Here is a 25,408-nt window from a genome sequence, read left to right as displayed (position 1 = left end):
ATCACTCCCCACGCCCTTCTCCCCCAGCCCCTGGCAACCTGTACGTTTCTGTCTCTCTGAGTTTGCCTATTCTGTGCCCCTCGGAGAAGTGGGGTCATACAATATTTGTCCTTTTGTGTCTGGCTTGTTTCACTCAGTGTAATGTTTTCAGGGTCCCTCTGTGAGCAGCATATGTGAAAGCCTCCTTCCCCTTTAAGGCTGAATAATGTTCCATTCTGTCTAGACCACACTTCATTTATCTGTTCGTCCAGCGGTGGACGCTTGGGTGGTTTCTGCCCTGTGGACCTTTGCCTTCTTTGAAGGAGCATTCTGCTGCCCAGCAGCCCCTTAGACGGTTGCTGTTACTTCTTGCAGCAATTTTAATTCTGATCGTGTCGCCAAACAGCTGAGCACCCGGTATGGAATGAGGAAGACGTGGCCTCTGAGGACGTCCTAGAGAATGGGGAGGCAGTGAGAGAGGTGGTGGCGGGGATACCCAGGGTGCGATGGGAACCCAGAGGGGACAAACTTGGTCTGAAAAAGGAGATGGCAGTTGAGTTGTGAAGGACAAGGCTCCCACAGTGCCTGCCCACCGCCCTTCATTAACTTGGCGGGAAAGCCACCCGGGCACAAGGATCTGAAACCACATCACGTCAGCGGGATAAGGAGTGCTGGCTCTACAGCCAGCCTGTTCACTCACGTCTGGCTTCCTCACCTACTAGCTGTGTGTCTTAGGCCAGTGCCGTCACCTGTCTGTGCCCGTGTGTCTTCACCTGTCGAATGGGGATGATGATCAGACCCAGGGCCTAGGGTTGTTGTGTGGACAACACAGGTCTGTACCTGCAGGGTCTTTGAGTGATGCTTCGCATGTCGTGAGTGCTCAGACGTGAGAGCTGTTACTCCTACTGGGAGGGGGAGAATGCGCCTGGAGAGGCTGGGCGGAGGGCAGGACCCCGGTCGTACAGGGCCTTCAAGGCCGCTGTGGAGCTTAGACGGAGTTTTGCTTATTCTGTACGCCCGCCAGCGATGGAGAAAAGGGTGAAATTTGGGTGGAGGGCTCCTTCCCATTTCTCTGGGGTCCCTCGACCAGAAGAGACTCTGTGAGAACTGTCCCCGTGGAGACACCCTTTCCACTGCACCGCCATTTTGTATTCTCTGCGGTCCTCTCCCACTGGTTGGCGTGAGTCGAGGGAGAGGACTGGGGTGGAAGCTTTATGGACTCAGCTTTACTGCTGGTCCTTTTTCCAGGTGCTTCTCTCCCTTTCCCCCTAATTACCAGACTTCTGAAAATGGTCCTTTCTTTTCAAAGTGAGGGAAGCTCATACAGGGTAACGAGCCAAACCGAAAGAACCGTGGTACCCTGGTGGCAGAGCTCAATTCAGCCAATGAGAGCTGAGGAGGCGGGTCCCCCACACCAGACAGCAACACATTATTGTTCATTTCCTCGATTAATTTATTCCTCCATCTTCTGACTTAGAGCTCGCGTTGCAGCTAGTGAATGAGAAAGCGCTTTTTAATGAGGGCCCGTGCCTGGCTCCTACGCCACCTGAGAGGGGAACAGCTGTCTCAGTTGGAGGACCTTTGATCTGTCTGTGACAGAGACATGAGGATTTTCTCTGACTAGTTCTGTCCGGAGCTTTGCACACTGGAGGTACCCTGTCTTGATGACTAACCTCAAGCTCCTTGATGTCCATCCATCTTTTCTTGCTTCCTTCTGAGCGGTGGGTGATGTGAGTGTCTGGCTTTGTCTTGGCCCCATCAGTGGCCTTTGGAGCTGCCGACACTTTTGAGAGCTCAGACATGAGCTGTTTATTAGGTCCGTGCAGTATGTCGGGTGTCGGGGAGACGGTGATGAGTATAACCTGGTGCCTCCCGCAGGGAGCTCACACTGTAGCGAGAGCCAGTGCACTGACCCCCTTTTCCTCTTCCCTTTTGACGTAAACTGTATCTTCTTTAGTCATTTCAGACATGGCGCCCCAGAGAACTGTGCGGCCGAGACGTGCAGACTTACTTGTCACAGAGGGCTCTTACTGGCTCGTGGCTTGTTTGTTGTTAGGATCATCTAGATTGCATCAGGCTTGGTAGCAATCACAAGACTTTTTATTAATTATTATTTGGGGAAATATGTTCTATACCAGGAAGTTCAAATAATACGTGGAAACTAGATTTCTGTGGGTGAGCGTTAAGAGCCAAGACGAGATCTGACCTGTCACAGAAGATGCTAATAGTGGTGCTTAAAAAAGTGGGGAGGAATTCTTTGGCCAAATTTTGGACATGCTCCATACTCCAGCCCACAGTGGAGAGTCACGCTGCACGTGAGCAGATTCAAGGCTCTGAGAAGTCCTGCAGTAAAGAAACCCATTTGACTTTGACTCAGCATTCTCCAAATGCTTCTTAGCTTGTAAAATGTTTCCCTTTCTCATAAACCCATTTAACATTCTTCAGAGCCAGTGTTCCACAAAATACCCTGGAAACACTTGTGGAAATGATTTGTTTCAGCCGAAAACTGCCCAACGGCCAATGGAGGTGGACAGCAAAAGAAAGCTATTATTTGTAAATGCGGAGTTTTGTTTGGCCCAACTTGTTGGCCCCAAACTGGGGAACGAGTGCTGTGCTCCAGGAGAGCGCGTTTGCAGCGGAGCGAAGCCTCGCGTTGATGGTTGCAGCGAGCCGAGCCGTGTGGATTGGCTGTCTGCTCCCTGGGAGCTGGGGCGCCGGCGCCCGTGTTTGCTCCTCTCCAGTGGCCTCTTAGGACAGAGTGTGGAAGCCACCTGTGTTCTCAGACAGCCACGAAGGCACGTCTGGAGCACCCAGTGATCCATGATGGGCCTCCTGTGACAGTCTTGGCGTGAGCACGACATTTTGGAAATAGTCTTTGGTTGAGCAAAGCGTATAATAAAGTATAATGAATAACGAGACTACTTTTTTTGTTTGTTTTTAGGAAGAAAACTCTGTAGGCATTCAGATGTAGAGAAAAAAAGATAATGATGACGGGATGATGGGCAATTTCTGTTTTTTTCCTTATTTTCTATTGCTGCCCAGTTTTCCATCGTCAACCTGCATTCCCTTTGCAAAAATAAATATACATGTATGTAAATAAAAATACCGATATGTCCACATATACGTACGTAACACAAACACACACACACACCTTACTGAAGTGGTATCATAGGGAAGCCAAGACAAATATAAGCTGGTGAGCTTTTGTCTTCAGTCTTTGGTTTCTAATAGTTCCTTCAAAGTCTGTCATTTTTTAATTTTTCCAGATGGGCAGCAAATTTGGGAGATGGAAGCCACGGTGGATAAAGACAAGAGCCAGCCCGTAAGCACCCGGCCAAGATGACAGAACGGCCTGTCGTGTTTCCCTCCCACCTCCCTCGTGCTTTCTTTCCTCCTCTTTTTTCTTCCTTCATCAAAGTCCCAGTGCTTTGGACCTAAGAGGCAATCAGTAGGTATTGAATTGACGAATGAATTAAACACTTATTGAGCGCCAGGCCCTCTCATTCGTAACTGTGGCATTTTAATACACATCGATAGAGTAAGTGGCAATTCTTTCTTTGCTGGAAAGTCAATTCCTCTTTACTAGAATTTTGCCTGTAAGCATAGCGAACACGCCAGGACTCCCTTAAGATGGGCTGGCTCAGTGGGCCTTGCAGCGGAATGTGGACACGGTTGCTGTTAATGACAACTCCTTCCTTCTAGAACATGCTTTTTGTTGAGATTCCTGAGTATCGGAACAAGCATATCCGCACCTCCGTGAAGGTGAACTTCTATGTCATCAATGGGAAAAGGAAACGAAGCCAGCCTCAGCACTTTACCTACCACCCAGGTAAGGCGCTCTCTCTGCAGGCCCCGGTTGTGGAGAGGCAGACAGGCACGCGAGCAAGGACCGGTGAGGTCTGCTGCCAGCTGGGCCACCCTGGGCAGGTGACTCAACCTCTCTGAGCCTGTTTCCTCATTTGTCAAGTGGCGCCTTCCCTGTGAGAGTTACAGAAATCAAACGCACACGCAGCGCTTAGCACAGCACACGGTGAGCTGGTGTGAACATACGAGCTGTTATTGCTGTTACGTTTTCCTCTGGGAGGGTGGACTCACACAGGCGTCTGGAGACTCAGTCGGTCAACAGCAGGTTGCAAAGCTGATGACTCGTGTCCCCGTCTCAGATTTGATCGTGGTAGGGGTAGAAGGTGAGTACGCCCTGAAGCGGGCTGACCCCGCACACGGCGGGCCGTCCCCCTGTGGCCACATGGAGTTCCTGGGTGGACAGCCAGGCCAGGAGCTCTCATCGCTGCAAAGGACCACTGTGCCGAGACGGGCAGCTGAGCCAGTTTCCATTCATTCATTCGTCCAGATAATGGCTGAGTGTCAGGCACCGTTGTCCGCCACGGGGACCCAGCGTTGAGCAAAACGGACACAAAAATCCTCCCTTTGGGGAGCTGGCATTCTAGAAGGGGGGCGTTCAGATAACAAGTGAGCACGTGAAATGCACCGACTGTCTCAGATGGTGGGACGTGTTGTGGAGGACACAGCAGGAAAGGGGGACAGGAGCTGCTGGGGGGGGGAGGGGCGGGCGTAATCTTGAATCAGGCTTTCTTCTCTGAGCTCCCCTTTTGTGGAAAAGGGCTGCAGAGTTCCAGGGCAGAGACAGAACTACCAGCCACCCCTTTCCACTCTTGGAAAGACCCGGGGTTCAAGATGGTCGCCCGGGGTAAAGTGTCTGACCTCTGACCGTCGCACGGGGATCCTCTTGCCCGAGGCTGATAAATGACTGAACTCAGCTGTTTGACCCACCCGTTCGTACCCCAAGGCTGTGTTCCCAGCCCCTGTCTGCCAGTCCTCTGGGCACAGCTGCCTCGCACTAAGAGGGGTTGCCCACTGTGCTTTTCTCTCCCGTAGTCCCAGCCATCAAGACGGAGCCCACCGATGAATACAACCCCACTTTGGTGTGTAGCCCCGGCCACGGGGGCCTGGGGAGCCAGCCTTACTACCCCCAGCACCCGATGGTGGCCGAGTCCCCCTCCTGCCTCGTGGCCACCATGGCTCCCTGCCAGCAGTTCCGCTCGGGGCTCTCGTCCCCTGACGCCCGCTACCAGCAGCAGAACCCCGCGGCCGTCCTCTACCAGCGGAGCAAGAGCCTGAGCCCCAGCCTGCTGGGCTACCAGCAGCCGGCCCTCATGGCCGCCCCGCTGGCCCTGGCGGACGCCCACCGCTCGGTGCTGGTGCACGCTGGCTCCCAGGGCCAGGGCTCGGCCGCGCTCCACCCATCTCCGGCCGGCCAGCAGGCCTCACCCGTGATCCACTACCCGCCCGCCGGTCCCCAGCTGCGCTGCGGAGGCCGCCAGGAGTTCCAGCACATCATGTACTGCGAGAACTTCGCACCCGGCAGCGCCAGGCCCGGCCCGCCACCCGCCGGTCAGGGCCAGAGGCTGAGCCCCGGGGCCTACCCCACGGTCATTCAGCAGCAGAATGCCCCCAGCCAAAGAGCCGCCAAAAACGGACCCCCGGTCAGTGACCAAAAGGAAGTGTTACCCACGGGAGTGATAATTAAACAGGAGCAGAACCTGGACCAGACCTACTTGGATGATGGTAAGAGGCTTGTTTTTCTCAGTGCCCGTGAGGACGGCCCCGAAACATTCCCCCCAGCAGGTTCACTGAGTGGCCTGGGGTCATCTTCACCCCTTCCGGCCTCCGCATCCCCCTCTTTAAGGAGCTTGAATAAGATAAGCCTTAAGACCTCCCCAGCTCCGTGCACGGATCATTTCCCGCAGTTCTGGGGTGCGCAGTAAGGCTTTCAGTGGTGGCCCTGCAGCCATCGCCACAGAGAGAGCAAGCGAGGGCAGTTCTGGCCCTAGGAGTGTCCCCTGGGTCATGAACTGGGTCCGCGTAACTGCTTCCACTCTCTTTCCGTTTGCCAAATTTAGACGAAGGATAGGAAAGCAGAAAGGAAGGAAAGCTAACCTTTTATTCCTGTAGAGAAAAAAAATCCTACTTTATAGCCCTCTTTTGTGTATTTGGGGAGGGGTGGAGAGAAGGGAGGAGAAAGCGCATGGAAAAGTGGCTCTGTGGGCACGGGGCATGAATGGGGGCTTGCAGGCTCTGCCGTGTGCTGGGGGAACAGAGAGGCGCATTGATGGGAGGGAAACAGTGGGCTTCCGTTGTAGTGAGCCCAGCTGACGGGGCGGCCGGGCAAGAGGACGACGCAGAGGCCGCTCTGTGAGTCTGTGGGGGGCCCAGCGGGTGGGTCGTCTTGTTGGGGTGCAATGCACGTGACATTAGTCTGTGATCTCAGGGAGGAAGGGCCAGCTGAGTGGGCAGGACTCACCTGGGATTAGCCAGGTGCAGCTGACGGGCAGAGAGGGCCGGGCGGGCACGGCAGCCCTACCCTGGGGGCGCCAGAAAAAGAAGATGGGTGGTTTGAGTTTCTTAATGGGAGAAGGGAAACCTACACCCTTGGCTGCCGTCTGCAGCTCCAGCCTCGCATTTTACAGGCAGTAGCATCTGATATACCCTGCAACCTCAATTATGTAGGAAAATTTGCTCTCAGGAACCCAGCCAAGGAGTAGGACATAAGGCAAAAAGCTTTAAAATGGCCACAGTAGTTACAATAAAGACCAGGTGCCAGGTGTCAGACGCTGGAGTGGCAGGAATCCTGTGGTGCCGACTCAGGGACTGTGGACTTTTACTTTGCACAAAGTTTTGATGATCTGGGCTGTCTGTGGCTTCTAGTAGTTTCCATGTCTTTGATTTAGTAAAACTACTGATGAAAAACTTCCCGTAAATGCATCCAGCAAGGATCTCCAGGACCACTTAGGGCGGGGTCACACCGCCCCACAGCCTTACAAGGCCGACCTCTGGGTGTCACTGCATTAATAATTCTTCTGTCTGATCCTGAAGAATCAAACACAGGCTGAGTTAGGGTCACTGTGGTTTTTAAAACAATTTACAATTGTTCAATGTACAATTGCTCTGTTGCACAATTGTGCATTTCATTCTTGAACAATTTATACCCCAAATGGTTAAGATGAAGTTCGGGTGCGTGTTTGAAAGGGGATCCTCGTGTAGGGAATTCAGCTCACACGGAATGCCTGGTGTGAGTGTTAGGTGAGACGCAGCCGTCACCGGACCCCTCTCCACATGCTGCCCAGGGCCGGACGGGTCAGGGCTGAGGTGCTCGATAAATAAACCATGCCTGCGCTGGGCAGGTAACTGCACAGCTGCCTCTGTGTCTGGGTGGGTTTAATCCCCTCAGTGAGAGAGGTGCTGGCCCTCCTGTCCTGTCGGTCATCCCCGGTCAGAGACGGAAGGTGTGGGTCTCAGAGACAGGAGTCAGTCCGCGCCCTGGCTGCCAGTCAGTACCCAGGTGTCATGAGTGACCGGCCAGGGTCACTTGTAGCCCCAGACCCACAGAGGCTTTCCTGGTTTCACAGAAGCCTCCTGTTATGCAGAGAGCAGCTGAGAATGGAGACCCTGTGGGGCCCCCTGAGTGTCTTTCTGAACACAGGCAGGTTCAAGGCCCGGGTGAGAGTGAGCTCCCCGCGGGGCAGAAACGTGAGGCGGCTGAGGATGTCTCGGAGAACCGAGTGTGGGCAAATGACTTCTCCTGATGGAGCCTTTTCTTAAGTACGTTCTGCACAAGCCCAGTTCCATGGGATCTGAGGAGGTATTCTCTGAAGGGGGGGTTCCCTGGCTTAAAAAGGTGAAAAAATTCGATAAAACCAAGTTTCTAAAAAACTTGTTTACTGCAGGACTTCTCAGAGCCTCTACTGTGCTAGTGGACGTTATAAATCTCTAAAATGAGGGAAATGACGCCATCACAGACGGGAGGGCACACAACTCCAGGGGCTGCTGCTCCTGTTGTATTTTATTGTACTCCACGCGAAGGGGGTCCCCAGAGTTCTGCAACATGGCAGGTCTGGAACCCCTCTCCCCCAGCATTTGGGAGACAGAACATGAAGGAATCTGAGTTCGAGTCTAGCACTGCCCCATCCCATATGCCACACTCAGGCTTCTCAGTTCTTGGGCTTCACATTCCTGGGGCCACAGCATGACAGGGCAGTAGAAAAATTTCTACCTGTGTGGCCCCGAGAGGCGGCAGTGTGGCTGCTGTTTAGATGTCCACTGCTTGACTGGCATTGTCCCCAAAGTTCTGCCCAGCCCACCCGGGACCCTCTGACAGGGAGATGCCCACGTGGCCTGCTGTGCCCGGTTGTCAGCCCCAGACTGCACCACGGCTGCAGCCGCGGGAAGAGAGGTGCGTAGTCTCGTCTCCTAATCGCTGGGAGTTCAGCTTCCTCCTTTGGGCCCTGCACCTGTGGAATGTTCTCAGAGTCCACCGTTGGCTTTACAGATGTGGGATTCAGACCTCTCAGTTTGGTGTTTTGTGTTTATTTCTGACAGGTAAACTGAAAATCCCTGGGTTGCATCTCTAGTCTGGGTGGGAGACACCCTAGCTTTTTAAGATCTTTTTCTGTCTCTTTCATTGATTCCTCAAAGGGGTGTCCTCCACAAAATATGTATCTGGTTTCACAAACTCCAGCAGAACATGCTCCCAGTGTGCGGGTGTCTCTCAGGTGCCATTCATTGGCCTTGGGATTTGGGCCGAGTGGACTTGCCTTGGAAACCTCGTGAGAGCTGGGCTTAAGCATTTTGAGCGAGGGTCAGAGAAGTTTGTGCAGTTGGGAGAGGAAGGGGTCGCCAGCGGACTCGGGTCCGAGAGCAGACAAATCATCTTTGAAGTTGCCCACGCCCCTCGACCGGGACCCCGGGAGTCCCGTGTTCGGTTTCCCTTCCTGGCCCTTCGCCACGGATCCAGATCCGGTGTCCTGCCCGGGCGTCCCACCTGGCTCCATCACGTGGCTTCTGCTTTTCCTCTCCCCTCTTCCCAAACTGCATTCCTGCACACAGATGCTGTCTGTCTTGGCCCCAGTTTTTTCTTGGAACTCCAAAGTGCACCTTCTACTTTCTCCACTCCAAGGACTTGAGACATTTTCAAAAAGTCTCTTTTTGAACTAGCAAAATAAGTGATATTCCAGGACAGAAATGCATCCTTGCTCCCCTCGTTGGGCCCTCCACCCTCCCCAGCTCAGGCCCTTTTTCGTAGTTCTCCTGAAATGTGTGCTCTGCCTACACTCTCACGCGTTTTCTCTCTGCTCCCTCGTCCCCTTCGGGAACTAGTTTCTTATTCTAAAGCCCCAGGTGGTACCTGGGAAATGCCACCGGCCCTGCAGTGGTGGATCCTGTGAAGGAATTCCGCGCTCCCTGCCTTCCTGCCCCCACCTCCTCCTCCCCCCCATCCTGGCTCTCCTTCCCTCCCTCCGCAGCCGCCTCCCCCTCACCCACAGGTGGGTGCTGGTTGCCTCCTCTATGCCGGCCTCTGTTCTGGGATTGGGGGATACACTGTGACCAAGTCAGAGTCCTTGCTCTCCTCGGGTGTCGTTTTGGTAAAGGAAATAGACATCAGCACAAAAGGCAAAAATAAGCAGGTTTCACATGTTGATAAAAAGCCACGAGGGCAATGACACAAGGTTGGGAGGCAGAGTGTGGTTGGACGGGTGGTGTTGGCTCTCAGACCACGTGCACAGAGAGGCCGCTCTCAGGAGGCGGGCTGTGGGCAGGTCCGACGGAAGGGTGTTCCCAGGAGAGGGAGCAGCAGGTGTCAGAGGCGTGGGCTGGCCTTGGCGGGTGTTTGGCAGCAGTGCCGTGCGATTTAATTTACCTTTTGAAAAGATCGCTCTGGCTGCGTTGGGAAGATGGACTATCGGGAGTCAAGAGTTGGGAAACCATGGGTTTATCTCATTTTAGACAAACCTGGAGACGGAGAACGTGACTACCACGGCAGGAACATGACGGAGGGGTGGCACAGTTTACAAGAGACTGGCTGATGCGCCCTGTCGTTGGCGCGATTGTTTAAAATGTAACTGGGATTGTCAAAGTGTGATTAGTTCTCGAGTAGTCCTTACCGCTTCTGTTGACTAGAGTGAAGGGCGCCGCACCTTCACGTCCAGGGCACCTTGATGGAGCAGGTGGTGGGTGTTGGTGCCCCGAGGGCCCAGGCCAGCGGGAGAGATGCAGACGGGACTCTGGCCAGGGGCTCTTGGTGACACCTCTGCAGAGCGGGGGCGTCTCAGGTCACAGCATCTCACAGCAGGCTCTGGGGGGCAGTGCGTCTTCACCAGCAGCCTCGAGATTCAGCCTGACTAGAGGCCCGAGGGACGGGGGGAGGCCAGAGACTCCAAGGAGATCCTCCATCCTGTTCTGGAACTGTCTTGGGAGAAAGGACCTGGTCTTAGGGACGGCCGGAGCTTCTGCCAGTGGCTTGTAAGGACAGCACATGGGGGGGGGGGGTGTTTATACACGTAAGAAGAGCACACACCAGTCTACTCATTTTTGAATCTGCTTCTCTATTCTTCATATGAACTCCTTAAGATCAATTTGTTGAAATACATTGAATACATTTGAATATTTCTTGAAATATATTTAAATATTGAAATATATGCACATTCAGAAATCAATCATGTACTCAATTTCTCCAGGTGGACCACCCATGTAATTACCACCTGGACCACGCATGACATAGAATCTTGTTGGCACCCCGGAAGCCCTCCTATATGTCCCCTTTGGTCACCACCACAGAGGTGGCCACTACCCTGCTTTCTAACCCCAGAGATTCGTTTTGCCTGTTTGTGCAGACAGAAGTCGTGTAGCGGTGCTCCTTTGTGTCCGGCTTCTTTCCATCAGCCACAAGCTTGTGAGCTCCGGAGACACGGTTGGGTGTAGCTGAGGTCCCTTCGTTTGGTTGTCCTGGATGATTCCGTTGAAGGAATATCCTACAATCTCTGCACGCGTGCTCCTGTTGATGGGCGTTTGGGTTGCTTCCACTTTTGTGAATAAAACCTCTGTGGACATTCCTGAATCTTCTTTGGGTGCCCACCCGTAAGGTCGGGAGTGGAGCCCTTGCTAGGTAGTGTTCTGAAGTGGTTGCACGGTTTGGACGCCCCTGCAGTGCACGGGGGTCGTATGAAGTCCTTGTAAGTGTAGACCGTTTGTTATCTTCTGCCTTCGGGACCTCCCTCCCTTCCCATGGGCGTGCCTGGTTCTGAGGGATCCGGGCTGCACGCTCAAGGGCAGCAGGCTGTTTGGGTGCCAGCTGCTCTGCCCCTGCTCGGGCCAGCTGCTGAAAGTCTCTGGGCCTTGATTTCTCACCCAGGAAAACTGTATCTCCCGCTCAGACAAACCGCCAAAGATGCATTAAGAACTGAACTTGGGGCTGCCAGCAAGAGACGTGAGGATCCTAAAATGTGTGCAACAGTTACTATGTATTCCATTAATAATGATCATGATGCTCATAACAGCCCTGCTTCCCTTCAGGTTTCTTGTGCTGCCTTCTCCAGACTTACCTTTATTTTAGCCACTTAAAGACTTTGGCCTTTGCTGTTTGACAAGAATGCTCCCCGTGAGAGACAAGTAGGAAAAAGCCCCAGAGAGAGAACTGATCTGTGACTCACAGGGACTGGTTTTCAGGCACCAAAGAAGCAGTGGAGCCGTTCTTGTCACCTGGGGGCCAAAGGCATCCTCAGTTTCTTTTCCCTGGTGGCCAGCTCTCTTTCCGCCCCGTGAAGAAACAGGGCAGGTCCCAGTGGACACTGCTGAACTCGCCCACCAAGCTCGGTGGCAGCGAGTGGCTTTCTCTCTACCCTTGGAAGAGCCACTCGGGCGCACTGGGAAGAGCTGACCGCACCACGTGGAAGTCTGCACGGAGGTGGTGGCCCTGGGCCGCAAGGCAGCTCTGGCCAGAGGCTCAGCGCCCCGTGGAGGCCGTGTGCAGCCCGGCGCTGCCTCGTGCTGTCTCTTTTCGCCGTTTGCTCTCGTTTGAATCTTCCTAGATCTCAGATTTACTCACCATGTCTCTGTGAGACCCGAGACTCCATCTCTTCCTGGTGACCTTGAGCGGGTTACCAGCCTCGCTGTGCCTCCGTTTCCCCATCTGGAGAGTGGAGAGGATCCTGGCTCCTCCCTCTGGGGACTGTGGTGAGCACGGAATGTTATTCCATGTTGAAGCTTTAGAATAGGGCTTGGCACAGAGTAATCCTTGATCCATGTTAGCTGCTATTTTTATTTGTGAGTTTAATTGGCTTGACTTCTTATAAGACATGGTTCAAATCTTTAAAACTATATTTGTCTAGGAAAATAAAAAACTGGCTGTCTTGGTCTTTGGAGATGGGGCCCACTCCCCCTTGTGTCCTGTCTCTTCCATGTTGGCAAAGCTCCAGGGCACGGGCTCAAGGTCCCCTTCCCAAGCTGCCCTTGGGGACCTTGGGATGTTCACCTGTACAAGCGAGATGATGCCCTCAGCACAGGGACAGCTGGGAAGTCCGGTTAGCGTGTCCCCTGCTGGGCTCCCTGGCAGAGTGTGGCCCAGTGGCCCAGGATTTGCTGGTTGTGCCATTGGGAGAGGGGCAAGGCGTCCTTTGAAAAGGCTCTGTACCCTGTGGCGGGATGAGCCAGTGCATGAGAAACAGGCCACGGAAGGATGGACAGAGGGACATACCCAACAAGGTGCAGAAAGCAGGAAAGGACCAAGAATGGAAGAATGTTCTGTGACCGGCACGGCTTTGTCCTGTAGGTCAGGAATCTTTAATGGGGCCGCCCGGCACCCACAGCACGCCTGCGACAAGGCAGTCCTGTCGGGTGAGGTGTGCGAAGCCCACAGATGGCCTGGCTGTGGCTAACAGAGGCACGTGTGCCTGGCTGCTGGGTTGGCCCCACAAGGCCTGGGCCTCCTGACAACCTCCCTGGGGACAGTGGCGCCGAGAGAGGGTGACACACAGGGCTTCTCTGTTCTGATGATAACAAGCAAAATGGCTGTGTGACAGAGCAGCCCCGCGGGCACCTGAGAGCCCTACCCAACCCGGGTGTCGTGTGTGGGGCTATGGGGCACCTGAAACCACCAAGGCCAAGAGTAATTCCCACAGCTGCCCGTGTGGGCACGAGCAGAGCCCAGACCCCCTGAGGGCTTCAGTCAGGATTCTGTTTGTAAAGTTCGTGTAAAAATATTTACATTTTATATAGGTAATATGTTCACATGCTCGAAATACAAAACTATAAAAAGATATCCAGCAAAAGGTACGCCCCCATTTCTGCCCTGCTCTCTGATAGTCGTTTTTCTCGAGACTTCCGGAGCAGTATTTCTCCATTGTTTTTTCTATTATTGCCACCCTTTCCACTCAGGCTCCTTTTTAGATGGTTTTTTCCTGATCACCAACCCCAGGAAACATCAGTACCACAGATACACTATGTATCTGTTTGTGGACTGTCGCCCTTTGCCCAGCCTCAAGCTTTATCCTGTGTAAGATTTTTTTCATCCCCTAAGAACCAATTCCGCCCCCTACCCTGGGGGTAGCATCATGCCACGTGGGAATGCATGATGTCGAGTTTCTTTATGTAATCCTGAGCAGATGCAAATATGTGTTCTTATTTTCCCCCTTCATTCTATAAAATGTAGCAAAATATACACACAGGTCCCCCGTGGATGGGGACTTGGTGTCTCTTGTTCATCTGTTGCTAGACGACTGGGCGGGTCTATCAGGGGCCGTTCCTCAGGGATGGGATGGCTGGTCGGAGGGTCCAGCCTGGATTTGGGGCCTATTGGGTGGAGAGTTTCTGGGGTCATCCCGCCGGCTTTCAGTCTGGCCTCGCCACTCTTCTGTGACATTGGACAAATCTCTGTGGTGATGGCCCCCAACTCTGAGGGTTGTTGTGATGGAAACGGGAGCATCCTTTGAGGAAGGGACTTGGACCAGTACTGGGCACGTGTGAGAAGTGCTTGGTACTTATGCTCTTCCTCCACTGCCCTTGATGTCATCATTGTCGTCAGTCCTGGGCCATTTCTATGGTCTGAATGTTTGTGTCCCCCGCCCTGAATTCGTATGTTGGAACCTCGCCCCCGGTGTGACGGTATCAGGAGGTGGGGCCTTCGGGAGATGCTTAGGTCCTGAGGGTGGAGCCCTCATGAACGGGATTGTTCCCTTATGAAAGAGACCCCACAGAGCTCCCTAGGTCCCTTCCTCTGTGTGACATTGTAGTGAGAAGACAGCCGTCTATGAGGAAGTGACCACACCTGCTGGCACCTTGATTTTGGATGTCTCAGCCTCCAAGAAGTGTGAGAAATAGTGTTTGTCATTTATAAGCTGCCTGGTGGCCATTTTGTTATAGGAGCCCAAACAGCCTAAGACGGCCATTTGGGGAGTCGGGGCAGAGCTGGGCTTTGAGGAGCCCAGAGGCCAACTCCACCTGTGTCCTTATTACCCGGCTCAGCTGCTTCTTGTGAATTCAGCAAAGGATAGTTAGAGTCTCACTGGAAAATTCCAAAGGCAAGACAGCTGCTTGCTTAGAGATGAGCCCACAAAATTTGCAAGAGCTGCTGTTTGAAGCTCACTTAACTGAGCTAGGAGCAGGTCCGAGTGCCTCTCCCGGGGGAGCAAACGTCATGTGGGCATCTGTCCCTGGGGGCATCTTTACTTGCCTCTCTTGATGTTTCCCTGCCTTTTAAGAACCTCACATTTCGAGCTGTGTCATTTAGCTGTCCGTTCAACCCAGATGATGTGTACTTTGCATCGCTGGCTGATGTAAATATAGGGAGCCACCTTGCAGCCACTCCAGACCCAGAAGTGCTCAGCCATCTTTGTGAAATTCTGCAAAGCAGATGTTTCCAAAGGAATGTGCCCTTGTCTTTCGAGGTCAAAAGCTACCAAAACCACAAGAAAGTCTATTCTCAGACTTGCTGTCCACTCAGCATGCATTCCAGAGCAGCGTCTGACCCACAAGAGCAGACAGGACCCAAGAAAGAGGACCAAGAGAGACATCATTTGGCGTCCTCCGAGGGCCCCCGTTATCCACCAACACCGGCACTTTTAACTCTTCTGAGTCATTTATGCTGCATTTAATTTCCACCTCCAAACGAGGTTATTCTCATGTGGTAACAAGTGAATATCTTTGCAAAGGAATCAGGTGATCAGTTAGGCAAGATTTCTGGCAGATCAGCATCCAGACCTTTTTTTAAAGGTCCTTCTCTACTTTCATTCTTACGCACACAGCGTGCAGAGAGCTGCGCTCACTTCCTCCCTCAGCGAGCGCGCTGGATGCGCCCCAGGCCTTGCTCATTTCAGGGCAATGCAGCAGCTTGGGGGGGGGGGGGTGCGGTTATTGGGGGAAGTTCCTGGAGGACCATAGTTAATAGCTCTCTGCTCATCCCAGGCCGTAACTTAAGACAGTGGAGAATTTTTATGTTAAAAATGCCTCACTTCCCAGTGTCAGCATGAGCTGCCGTTGGTTTGTCTCTAGAAAAGTAGAACTTGAAAGGCAATTTAGTCACTTGAGGCCATGAGTTAGGTGGGGGGCAGTTCACCAAATCTTATTTTAATGCTACATTTTCCTCTGTACACCCTACCTCCTCCCCCATCAATAAATACATTTCAGATAAATAGGAAAGCTTTATTTTTCCAGAAAAAAGGCCTTCTTTTATGAAATAGTCCTGGTTTGACTCCATCCCACAGAATTGAGAATTGGGTGTGTTTTGTCTGTTGCGGCCTTCGAGTGTAGTTCTGGAGTCTTTTTGTGCCCTGGGCTGATTCAACTTTGTTTTAGTACCGATTTTCTTTTACTTTTCACTCTTTCAAAAAAAAAAAAAAGAGGGGCTTTGTTCTTGTGGGATGATGAAACCATTTCTCTGGCTCTCTCTCCTCCACTGCATTCTTGACACCTCTTTAGTTGGTTATTGACCTGGAGATCTGGTTAGGCTGAGACGGTGTCTGGAAAGGTGGGGCTGGGGCCTGCTTTGCCCATCGAGGATGTCAGGAGTCTTCATCCGGGTGAAGCCAAAGGCAGACTGGAGCTAGGTTTGGAGAAGGAGTCCATTTGGGTGCTCAGCAGCCAGTCCCACCCCTACCAGGGTTCCAGAGGACATCTGCCTCATCCCTCGAAACTGCCATGAAATCAGATCTCTGGCCAGGCGACCGAAGTGGAGAGCTCCCTGGTTGTTTTACGGTGAGCATGGAGCACCCCAACTTCATTTTATGATGGGATTGTCTGTTGGAAGCAGTTTCGACTGAAGGCTCAGGCATTCTGCAAACCAGCAAATGGGTTTCATCTGAAGCCTATTAGTTCCACCATCCCGGGAAAGTCGAAAGGACACTCCCAGTTGTTGGTTTCCAAAACTCTGGACAGAGTGGAGGTTCTGTTGCATAAGCTGACGACGTGGAGAAGGCCTTTGAAATGTTCTGCAGCCGGTTCTTATAGATTTCTGGAAGTTGATGGTGTCTTTTGAATTCTCAGCTTTATTGGATGCCTGAAAAAGAATTGACCCAAAGTTGATTAATGCACCCTTTCACTTCTTACAGATGGGTTGAGTTGTGGCCTGCTTCAGTGCTTGGAACACGGCTGGCCAGCTGGTGTTCCACGGGCTGCAGTTAGCCTGCAGATATTTTGTTTGGCCCACACGGTATTTAAAAAAATATTTGGATTAGATGCCAACGTTTAAAAACCAGGAGATTGCATATAAAAATACAGATTTCCAGCTTTCCTTGGAAAATCTGAGGATCTGGCCACCCTGGGCTCCACATTCTGCATGGCGGCTACCTGGAGTCAGTCAAGGCTGGCCCAGCGTGGAGACCGCCTCCTTTAGACCGAGCACGCACTTGCCGTTGTCCATAGCCCCCATCGCTCACTCTTGTCTCCTGAAGGTGGACGGTGTGTCCATTGTTTGTTACAGCCGTGCTTGTGTTGCTGTCCTCTTGCCACGCCAGCTTCTCTCATCAAGGCTTCTCCCTGGGTCTGTGTGGCATTTGAGTCTGGGCCTCCTCTTCCGAAAGTGCCGCTCACGTCCGTGGCTGCCTAACCCGGCACTTGGAGCCCAGTGGGGCCTTGCAAGTCTTAGCTCCCGCTGTCTTTCTCCTGCCCCTTCCTTGTGGCGAGAAGTAAGACTTCTAAGAACTTCTTATTATGAAATGTTTGAATATATGTAAATATCAAGGCGCACACTGCCTTCACTTAGCCGTCTCTCAGCTTCACCTGTCACCAGCTCGCGGCCAGTCTGATTTCTTTTCCACCTCTGTCGTCCACCACCTCCACTTCCTCGTAATATTTTGAAGCGAATCCTAGACATCAAAAATCCTGGATAAAATCTTATCATTTCTTGTGTAAATATTGAGTATGTATGTCTACAAGAAAAGGATTCAGAAAGTACTCGTAATACTGTTAGTGTGCATGAAACTTAACAAAAATTCCCTAGTATCGTGAAGTGTGTAGTATTTAAACTTCCAGTGGTCGCATATACATCATAAGGGTTTTTTTCTTCTTTGGTTTGTTTTTATTATTTTATAGTTTGTTTGAGTCAGGATTCAGACCAGGCCCACGCGTTGCAAGTGGCTGCCTGGTTTCTAAGTCTGGAACCTTTTTTTGGTTTTATTATTATTTTGTAACTTATTTATTGGAAAACCAGGTTGTTTATCCTGTAAAACGTCTCACCGTCTGGCTTTTGCCAGGGAGCTCCCCATGGTGAGGGCGAGCATGTTCCTCCATCCTCTCTGTTTCCTGTAAGTTGGCTGTCGATTCTAGAGGCTTCCTTGATTCAGGTTCAATCCTTTGGGGCAAGTCTGCTTCATCGGTGGTGGTGGATCCTTCTTTCAGGAAGCTCACGATGTCAGGTCGCTTCTCTTTGGGTGACGTTAGTAGTTGTTAATAGTCAGGGCCTATTGATGGAGACCAGCTCCATTAATTCAATGGTGTATTAATTGCAAAATGGTGATATTCTATTCTAATTCTGTCTCCCCTTCCTCTTCTGTTAGCTGGAAAACTTCTATAAAGGGAAACTTCCCTTCATCAACAATGGTAGAATTCATATAGGAAAAGCAGGATGAATGCTTGATTCTTCCCATTTATTTACCAGTTTTTAAAATAATGGGTTGCTTCATTAACATCCTCCCCTGGTGATCAATTAGGGGTTTTTCTTTGGTACCATTATGAACTCATACATTTCAGCATAATTGATGTTTTAAGATTTTAATGGGCTTTTTGTGGTAGTTCCTTTTGTCATTATCATTTGATGGATCTAAATAATGTGACTTCCTCTCCTTTCTTTCTGTGGCTTAGCAATAGACTCGTACAGGCTGAGGTGTCAGGGAGGAAAGGATCCTACGTATAGGCTAAGGGTTGTACCGCCTACATGTGTGAAGGGGAATCAGAAAATAGTCTTGCATGCCAGCTGGCTGGGATATTCCTCGCACCGCTAAGGAGTCCTTAACATGACCTCAGAGCAGCTACGGTTAGCGGGGGAGGGAGAGTTTTGTGCTGATTAGGATGTGGACGGCTCTGTTGTTACTGATCCCGGCTCATTTGCCCACTGCACAGTGACCCAATCACCAAGACCCTGAGTTTGCAGCACAGAAAGTGTGTATTCACAAGGCAGCCAAGCGAGGAGATGAGAGAACAAGTCTCAAATCTGCCGCCCTGAAAATGGGGATCAGGGGTGTTTACGGGATGTGGGGGCGGGGTGGTCTGAAGTGTGGGGATAGGTGATTGGAGGTATGGAGAAGTGAGGGAGCGTAGTCAAGCCTCGTGGCTCTTCCTAGGGTGCGTGTTCACAAAATGGCGGCATTAGCATGAGCCGAGGGTGGAGTTTTCAGCCCCACTAATGGCAAAGGGTCACCTGTTGGACACTTGCGCAGGCCCAGTTGATGGGTCGGTGGTCTCAACCGTCCTGAATTGGACAAGGAGTCGACTCTCAGTTCCTGAAAAACAACTGAAGCAGCCGGTACCATGGTGACCCAAGTGTCAACGATGTTATCGTTAAGGAACCTGGTGGGAGTCTGATAATATACTGCTTATCTACGTGACTTTTTAAGAATAATCATTCATGGCTATCTGGCCACCAGTTTCACTGTAACCAAAACCCAGAGTAACAGTGGCTTAAACAAGATAGATGATTTCTTTCCCGTGTGACAGCACAGCAGTCTCATGCATACGTGGTCCACGCGGTCCAGGGTGGTATGCTGGCCTGGTGGTGCCAGGACTAGGCTCTTTTTGCCTTACTCCTCCACCACTCTTAGGATGGTACCCTCATCTGTGCTATCCAGGATGGCTCCTGGGTGGGAGGAGGGGGTGGGGGAAAGGAGGAAGGAGAGCGAGCCCCTTCCCTTTAAGGGCATAACCCGGAAATTGCATCTGTCCCTTGACTGATACCTGGTTGGCTAGAGCCTGGTCATATGACCACACAGAGCTGCAAAGCAGGCTGGGGAATGTAGTTTTTAATATTTACGTTTCCCAACCAGGTGCAGAACTCAAATCTGTTTCTGGGGAAGACGAGGAGGATGGATTTGGGGTCTGCACAGGACGCGTGATCATAATGGGAAAATAGCTCCAAAAGGAGGTTGTATATTTTGTATTGTTCAATATTCTTAGGAGTTTCTTCATCTATTCCACAAATATTGATTGAAGGCCTCCCATGTGCGAAGGGCAATTTGTAGGTCCTGAGGACACAGCGGTCCCTGCACTAGATGGAGTCCTTGCCTTTCTGGAGCTCACCTCCTAGTTGGGGAACCAGACAAACTAATAAATATGTATTATAATGTCAGATGGTAATAGCACTATGAAGAAATCTGAAACAGAATGAGGGGTGATTCTCCCCAAATTCAGAGAGCTCTTCTCCTCAGAGTCAGTCCAGGAGCCCCAGATATTTTCTTACTGCCTTTTTGCCTGAAACGGGTTTCTCAGCCTTGGCCCTGTTGACCCTGGGGTAGGATCATTCTCTATTGTGGGGCTGTCCTGCACACTGTAGGATGTTTAGCAGCATCCCTGGCCTCCACCCACTAGATTCCAGAAGCCCACTCTCCCTACCCCCCACCCCGGTTGTGACAACCAAAATGTCTCTAGATACTGCAAAATGTCCCATGGGGGGAGGAACTGCCACCCATTAAGAACCACCAGTCGGAAGGATTTAGTGCCCCGTTCTGGTGGAGACGACAGCTTTATAGTGTTGAGCGTTGACCAAACAGCGTGTTTTCGGGGGGAGAGGGGAGGGTATCCACTCTAGAAAGAGGCCTGCCGTCTGGAGACTGGAGAGTTCTCAGAGCTCTCTGGGTGGGTGAAGCCCCCAGGAACCGGTTTCTTGCTGTGCACGGTGAGTGCCCAGGACAGGGGCTCCTGTGTCAGAGGATGGCGATGACTAGTTGTTGCCAAAGGAAGCGTGACTTGGAGCCCCACTTCGCCTCTTCCTCGCCTGTGGCCTTGGGTGAGGCATGTGTGAAAAGCCATTTGTAGACTGTCAGGGCCCCACAGGACGGGGAGGCTGATGGCCGTGTGGACGCAGGCTCCTCCTACACTGGTTTGCTCCGGCTGCATCAGGAAACTGCCAGGAGGCGTCTTGTTGGGGCATCTGCCCTCTCGATTTCTTCCCATCAACTGGTGCCTGTTTATTCATTCTTTGAAGGGATGTTTGCTGAGCACCTACTGTGTGCTGGGCTTTGTGCCAGGCACCGGGACACAGCCGTGAATCCAGTGGACGAGGCGGTTGCCCTGACAAAGCTCTCTAGGAAGCCAACCGATAAATAATGAGAACTTCAGATGGGGCGAAGAGCTCCGAGTAAAATAAACACGGTGATGATAGGAGAGGGAGTGACTTCAGAGGGGGCAGGCAGGGACGGAGGAGGTGGCCTGAGACCTGAAGGAGAGCAGATGGGGGAAGGGCATTCCAGGCAGAGGCACAGCCTGTGCAAAGGGCCTGAGGTGGCCAGAAGCCTGGTTTGGTGGAGGACAGACGAGGTCTGGGGTGGCTGAGAGCCCTGACCCAGAGGTTTTGAGGGCTGGCCAGGCCACATGGGGCCTCCCGGGCCGCAGAAGGGAGCTGATTCAATTCCAGGAGAGGAGGGAAGGGAAGCCGCGGGCAGGTGGAAAGTTGCAGTTTGGGGTGTGTTTACCAGACTGACAAGGAGAGGAAGTAATTATAACAATGTCCCTCCTACTTAACGAGCACCCTCGGAAGGCAGAGCCTGGTTGCGTCCCCAAGTCACAGCTGGGAAACCCGGCAGCAGAGAGAGGAAGCGATTTCTCCCAAAGCTGGAGGCGCAGAGGGTGAGCTTTTAAAGTCACGTGTGGGACAGAACCCTCTAGATTCGATTTGTGAACAGAGTAGGGCATTTCTCTTGAGCCCTTTCCCTCCCTCTCTCTCTGATGAGACTCCAGAAAATGGCCTTTCGCGCCAGACCTGCCTGTCTGCAGCCTCCTGGACACCTGCACGGAGTCTCAGGCTCAGCGGGGACACAGTCAGCTGGTACCCCACCCTGCTTTGTTCCCCCTGCACCATCTGTACGGCGGCCTAAGAAATTCAGAGGTGTGGCCTTAGGCAAGAGATTTAATGTGTGTGACTCAATGTCCCCATCTATAAAATGGGGATAATAGCAGTGCTGCAGGTTTGAATGAAATGATGTATGGAAAGTGCACGTAATAGGGTCAGCCGTGCAGGAAGCGCTCCGGGGAGAGTAACTGTCAGCTTTGTTGTCCTCGTCACCATCTCACCTGTCCAGGCTGGTGGAAGCATGTCAGTTTCTGCATCTGAGACGTGCCAACCCTTCTCTAGTGTCTTCCGCCAGCTCCAGGTTGAGGCCCTCTGCTCGGGCACCACTGTGAGTCTCGTGGTCGGGGACCCAGCCCGCTCCATTGGGACCCCCTGCCGACTGTGGGATGTGGGACGTTGATTGCAGTCTTGCTCATACTAGCAGACGACCAGAGCCACCTGTTTATTGATGAGCTACAGCCACACAAGGGAGTGTGGAGCAGCTGGGGCCAGGAGCAGAGGGGACCTTCTCCTGTGTGTGTTTCTGTACTTTTGGGTTTTCTTTTCTTCTTTTTCAATCCATGTATTACATGAAAGAAAAAGAAAAGGGACACATTTCAGGTCCTAGAAATGAGCCTAGAGGCTAATATAAAAAATGGGGATTTTGAGGGGCCAGCCCTGTGGCATAGTGGTTAAGTTCGGTGTGCTCCACTTCAGTGGCCCAGGTTTGGATCCCGGGCACGATGGACCTACACCACTCATCAGCCATGCTGTGGAGGCATCCCACATGTAAGGTGGAGGAATATTGGCACAGTTGTTAGCTCAGGGCTAATCTTCCTCAGCAAAAAAAAAAAGGAGGGGGGACTTTAGAGTAGAAAGCTTTTAGTTCTGCTTAGGGGTGTGTCTCCCACCATTCGAATGCATGCTCACCCCTCCTGTGCACCCATCTTGGCTCTGAGTGGAGGTTGACGTGGCTGTGCTGAGGTTTTCTTACTTCTGAACCTTTGTCCACACCATAACCTCTGCCTGGAAAGCCATCCTCTCCCTTTGCCCCTATTGAAATCTGGCCAGCGGACATTTCAAGGCTCTGACAAGGTCTCTTCTCTCTGCAGCAGAGGTTTTTCTCCTCCTCTGAGTCCTGGCGACACCTGGTCCTTTGTGGGTGCTATGTGTCACATACACCTTTCAGGGGTTTCTATATATTTTTTCCTCCCCCCCTCAAGTGCACGTCTGTGGGTGGTAAGGACTGATGTTTGACTCGCCTGTACCCCCTGCTGCCCCTCAACTTGACAACATTTGTTAATGTCCCCTTTGCTCAGAGCCTTGCCCAGCTCCCTGTGTGTAAGATGTCACCAGATATTTGTGGAATTGAATGACTATCCAAGAATGAAATAGAAATCTTACACTGCCTGGGTTTTAAATGATTTAAAACTATTCATCATGAAACCACAATGATAATACTTATTTTAATGATGATGATAGGAGCTAATTCATACATGGCACTTACTGTATCTCAGTTCTTGTCTAAGACTTTACTGTATCAACGCGTTTAATCCTCACCACAGCCCCACGAGGTGAGTTTTATTATTCCCATTTTATAGATGAAGAAACTACAACCTAGAGAGGTTAAGTAACTGGCCCAGGATCACACAGCCAGTGAGTAAATTTGTGGGTGTTTTTTATCTAGATTTTGTTGAGGAAAGATGCCAGGCATTTCTTTGCGCGTTCAGGAATGCAATTGACAAACCCTAGAGTGTCTGCTAACAAGGTTTGATAGCATGTGAAACCTGGGGAGACAGCCTGTGCCCCTGTCCTCGAATCGGGCCTCAGTAGACAGCTTAGGAATCCTGGACTGCAAGCTTCTTAAAAGGCCTGAAAAAGAGTTTGAGAGACGCAGCGTAGAGGGTGGGGGTAGAGGAATAAGCTTGTAAATGGAAGAAGAAAACTGCAAAATTGAGGTGATTGGTTTTAATGAAATGCCCGTCAACATGTCAGCCAGTCCCCTTTGACCTTTGTAGCGACATTTAAATTGTATTTATTGTGAGCAAGGGAGCATTTTAGTTGCTTGGCATGATACGGCCTAGAGTTTCCAAAAACAGAAGTGCTGGGGGCCTTGAATGTCCCATTGGGACTTTGCAGGGTCGCTGTGTAGGGCCGCATCCCCGTCTGAGCCTTGCAGAGGGGTCCAGCTGGTCCCCGGGCTCCCCCTCAATGGCCCCCCAGGCCTCGGAGTGCCCCGTGGACCTGGACCTGACTAGGGCAGAGTCTGCAGACCGGGCCGGGCTGGACCCTCCAAAATGTGCTGGCTGCTGCGCACTAGGAAATCGATTTCCCGCCTGCAGCCCGCAGCACTGCCCAGCGCCTGGCCATCCTGAAGCTGTTGTGACAGCAACACCAAGCGCCATGGAAACGATTGTGCAACCCTGGGAGCCGGCTGCCGGGAGCGCGGGGCGGCTGCCTCCACTCGGTGTGCTGGGCCTCGCTTCCATGTGCCTCTCCTCCATTCCTCTCGTGCTGTTGTGCTTGGCCTGGGCTCGCTTTGGGCTCAGAAGTGCCCCTTTTGCAGGGAGACCGGCGAGCTCGCTCCCCCTTTCCGTGCCAGGAGGCCAGCCCAGCTGGCACACGCGCCCCCTGTTCCTTCTCCTGCCTTCCAGCTGCCAGTTTCTCCCAAAGACAGCATCCTCTGGACCCCTCTGGCAGAGGCCTGAGGTGCCTGGGGACGCCTGGGAGTGGGCATCGGAGCTGGCCCGGCTTCCCTCTTGTCGACAGCACAGGGTTTGCATCCGCGGCTTGGCCAAGGCTCTCCCGGCCGGCCGGCTGGTGGGGCCTCCCTCCCACTGTGGTTCCAGGCGTTTCTGGGGCGGAAAACAGAAACCAGCCCTGTGTTTCCCAGGCTGCCAGGCTTCTGAGAAATTCATGCCTCGGCCCAGGGACTGGAACTCCCTCTCCTGCCCACCCTGGCCCTTTTCGGAGAAGGAGGTCCCCTCTGCCCCCAGGCTGGCTCCCTGTTCTGTTCTGATTAAAGAGAAGTTTCTGAGGATGGTCTTCCGCCCATCTGCACTTGCCACCCCTTTGGTCACCAGCTCTGTCCCAGCCCTGTCCTCCAGCTGTCTGATGCCAGAGTGTGGGTCCCGGGGGCTCACCCCACGATGGCCTCTTGGTGTGTGACTGTGTTCAGGCCTGCCCTGGAGAGAGTTTCCCGAATTCAGACTCTGGATCACAGCGCCCACGTGGGGCCTTGCTGCTCTCAGGAGCTCTCACCCGTTCAGAGTCCCCTCTGTGCGGCTGGTGTTGGCCGAGGGGCAGGAAGGAGAGCAATCTGTTTAAGGTAATTCCTGCTAGAGTGGGAGTGACTGATGCGATTAGGGCCCCTCCTGCAGGTACTTCCGGTTTCAGAGAAGGCCTCATTCATGCCAAGGCCAGTGGGTCTCTGAGGGAGAAACGGGGAGGGGGGGGATGTTTTCACGGCAAGGTTGGCACCTCTAGGTTCTTTTTGGAAGGTTTGGTATCTTGGCCCAAATTTCTTGCACTTTAGTTAGTTCCACTCAACACATTTGCTAAGTGCCTACTATGTGCCAGGCAGAAAATAAGTCGAAGAGCATCGATTTAGTAACTTGCATTGTGGTTTGTCACATGGGGACATGTAGTTGACTCTGTGTGTGTGTGTGTGTATGTGTTTGTGTGTGTGCGTGCGTGTGTGTACAAGTGTGCATGCAGAGGAGCAGCCCAGGAGCTGGTGTGGGCAGGAGAAATAGGTTGGCTCAGTCAGGTCCTCCTTGGACTTCAATGGTTAACTCTGATCATTTGAGGTCTGAACAAAAGGCTTCTGTCTTTACCATTAAACTGCCGTTTATTGGCGAGGCAGCAGCGCAGGGCAGAGCGGCTTCGAGTGTGCTCCTGCATTTAGATCCCAGCTCGGCCACCTGCTGGCTGTGTAACTCTGAGCAAGTCCCTTCAGCTCAGAGCCTTGGTTCACTGAACTGCAAAATGGGAATAATAATAAGAACAACGTCTACCCCAGGGGCCTTGTGAACACTGTGTGGTTAATGCGTGTAGATTTTGTAGGCCAGGACCCGGCACAGAGCAAGTGCTCGGTACGTGCCAGCC

At 52.3% G+C, this 25,408-nt stretch overlaps 1 protein-coding gene and 1 long non-coding RNA gene across 8 annotated transcripts in view; one reads left to right on the top strand and one right to left on the bottom strand.

Moving 5' to 3' along the window:
* Nucleotides 1–25,408, top strand: part of NFATC2 (nuclear factor of activated T cells 2) — a 156,900-nt gene that overhangs the window by 109,036 nt on the left and 22,456 nt on the right. For all 7 annotated transcript variants that reach the window (XM_005604786.4, XM_070247049.1, XM_005604783.4 and 4 more), the window contains exons 7-9: nt 3,246–3,301; nt 3,682–3,808; nt 4,876–5,565. In XM_005604786.4, the coding sequence (XP_005604843.1) occupies nt 3,246–3,301; nt 3,682–3,808; nt 4,876–5,565 (873 nt within the window). The remainder of the gene's footprint in view (nt 1–3,245; nt 3,302–3,681; nt 3,809–4,875; nt 5,566–25,408) is intronic.
* Nucleotides 23,258–24,677, bottom strand: LOC138920056 (uncharacterized). Its single transcript, XR_011430694.1, has 2 exons — nt 24,445–24,677; nt 23,258–24,156 (listed from the first exon to the last, which is right to left on the bottom strand). It is a non-coding gene; the product is annotated as an uncharacterized lncRNA (long non-coding RNA).

The sequence above is a fragment of the Equus caballus genome, chromosome 22 (assembly GCF_041296265.1).
Source record: "Equus caballus isolate H_3958 breed thoroughbred chromosome 22, TB-T2T, whole genome shotgun sequence".
Lineage (NCBI taxonomy): Eukaryota > Metazoa > Chordata > Mammalia > Perissodactyla > Equidae > Equus > Equus caballus.
The sequence above is the reverse complement of the archived record's forward strand: the minus strand, read 5'-3'. Positions and strand labels throughout refer to the sequence as shown.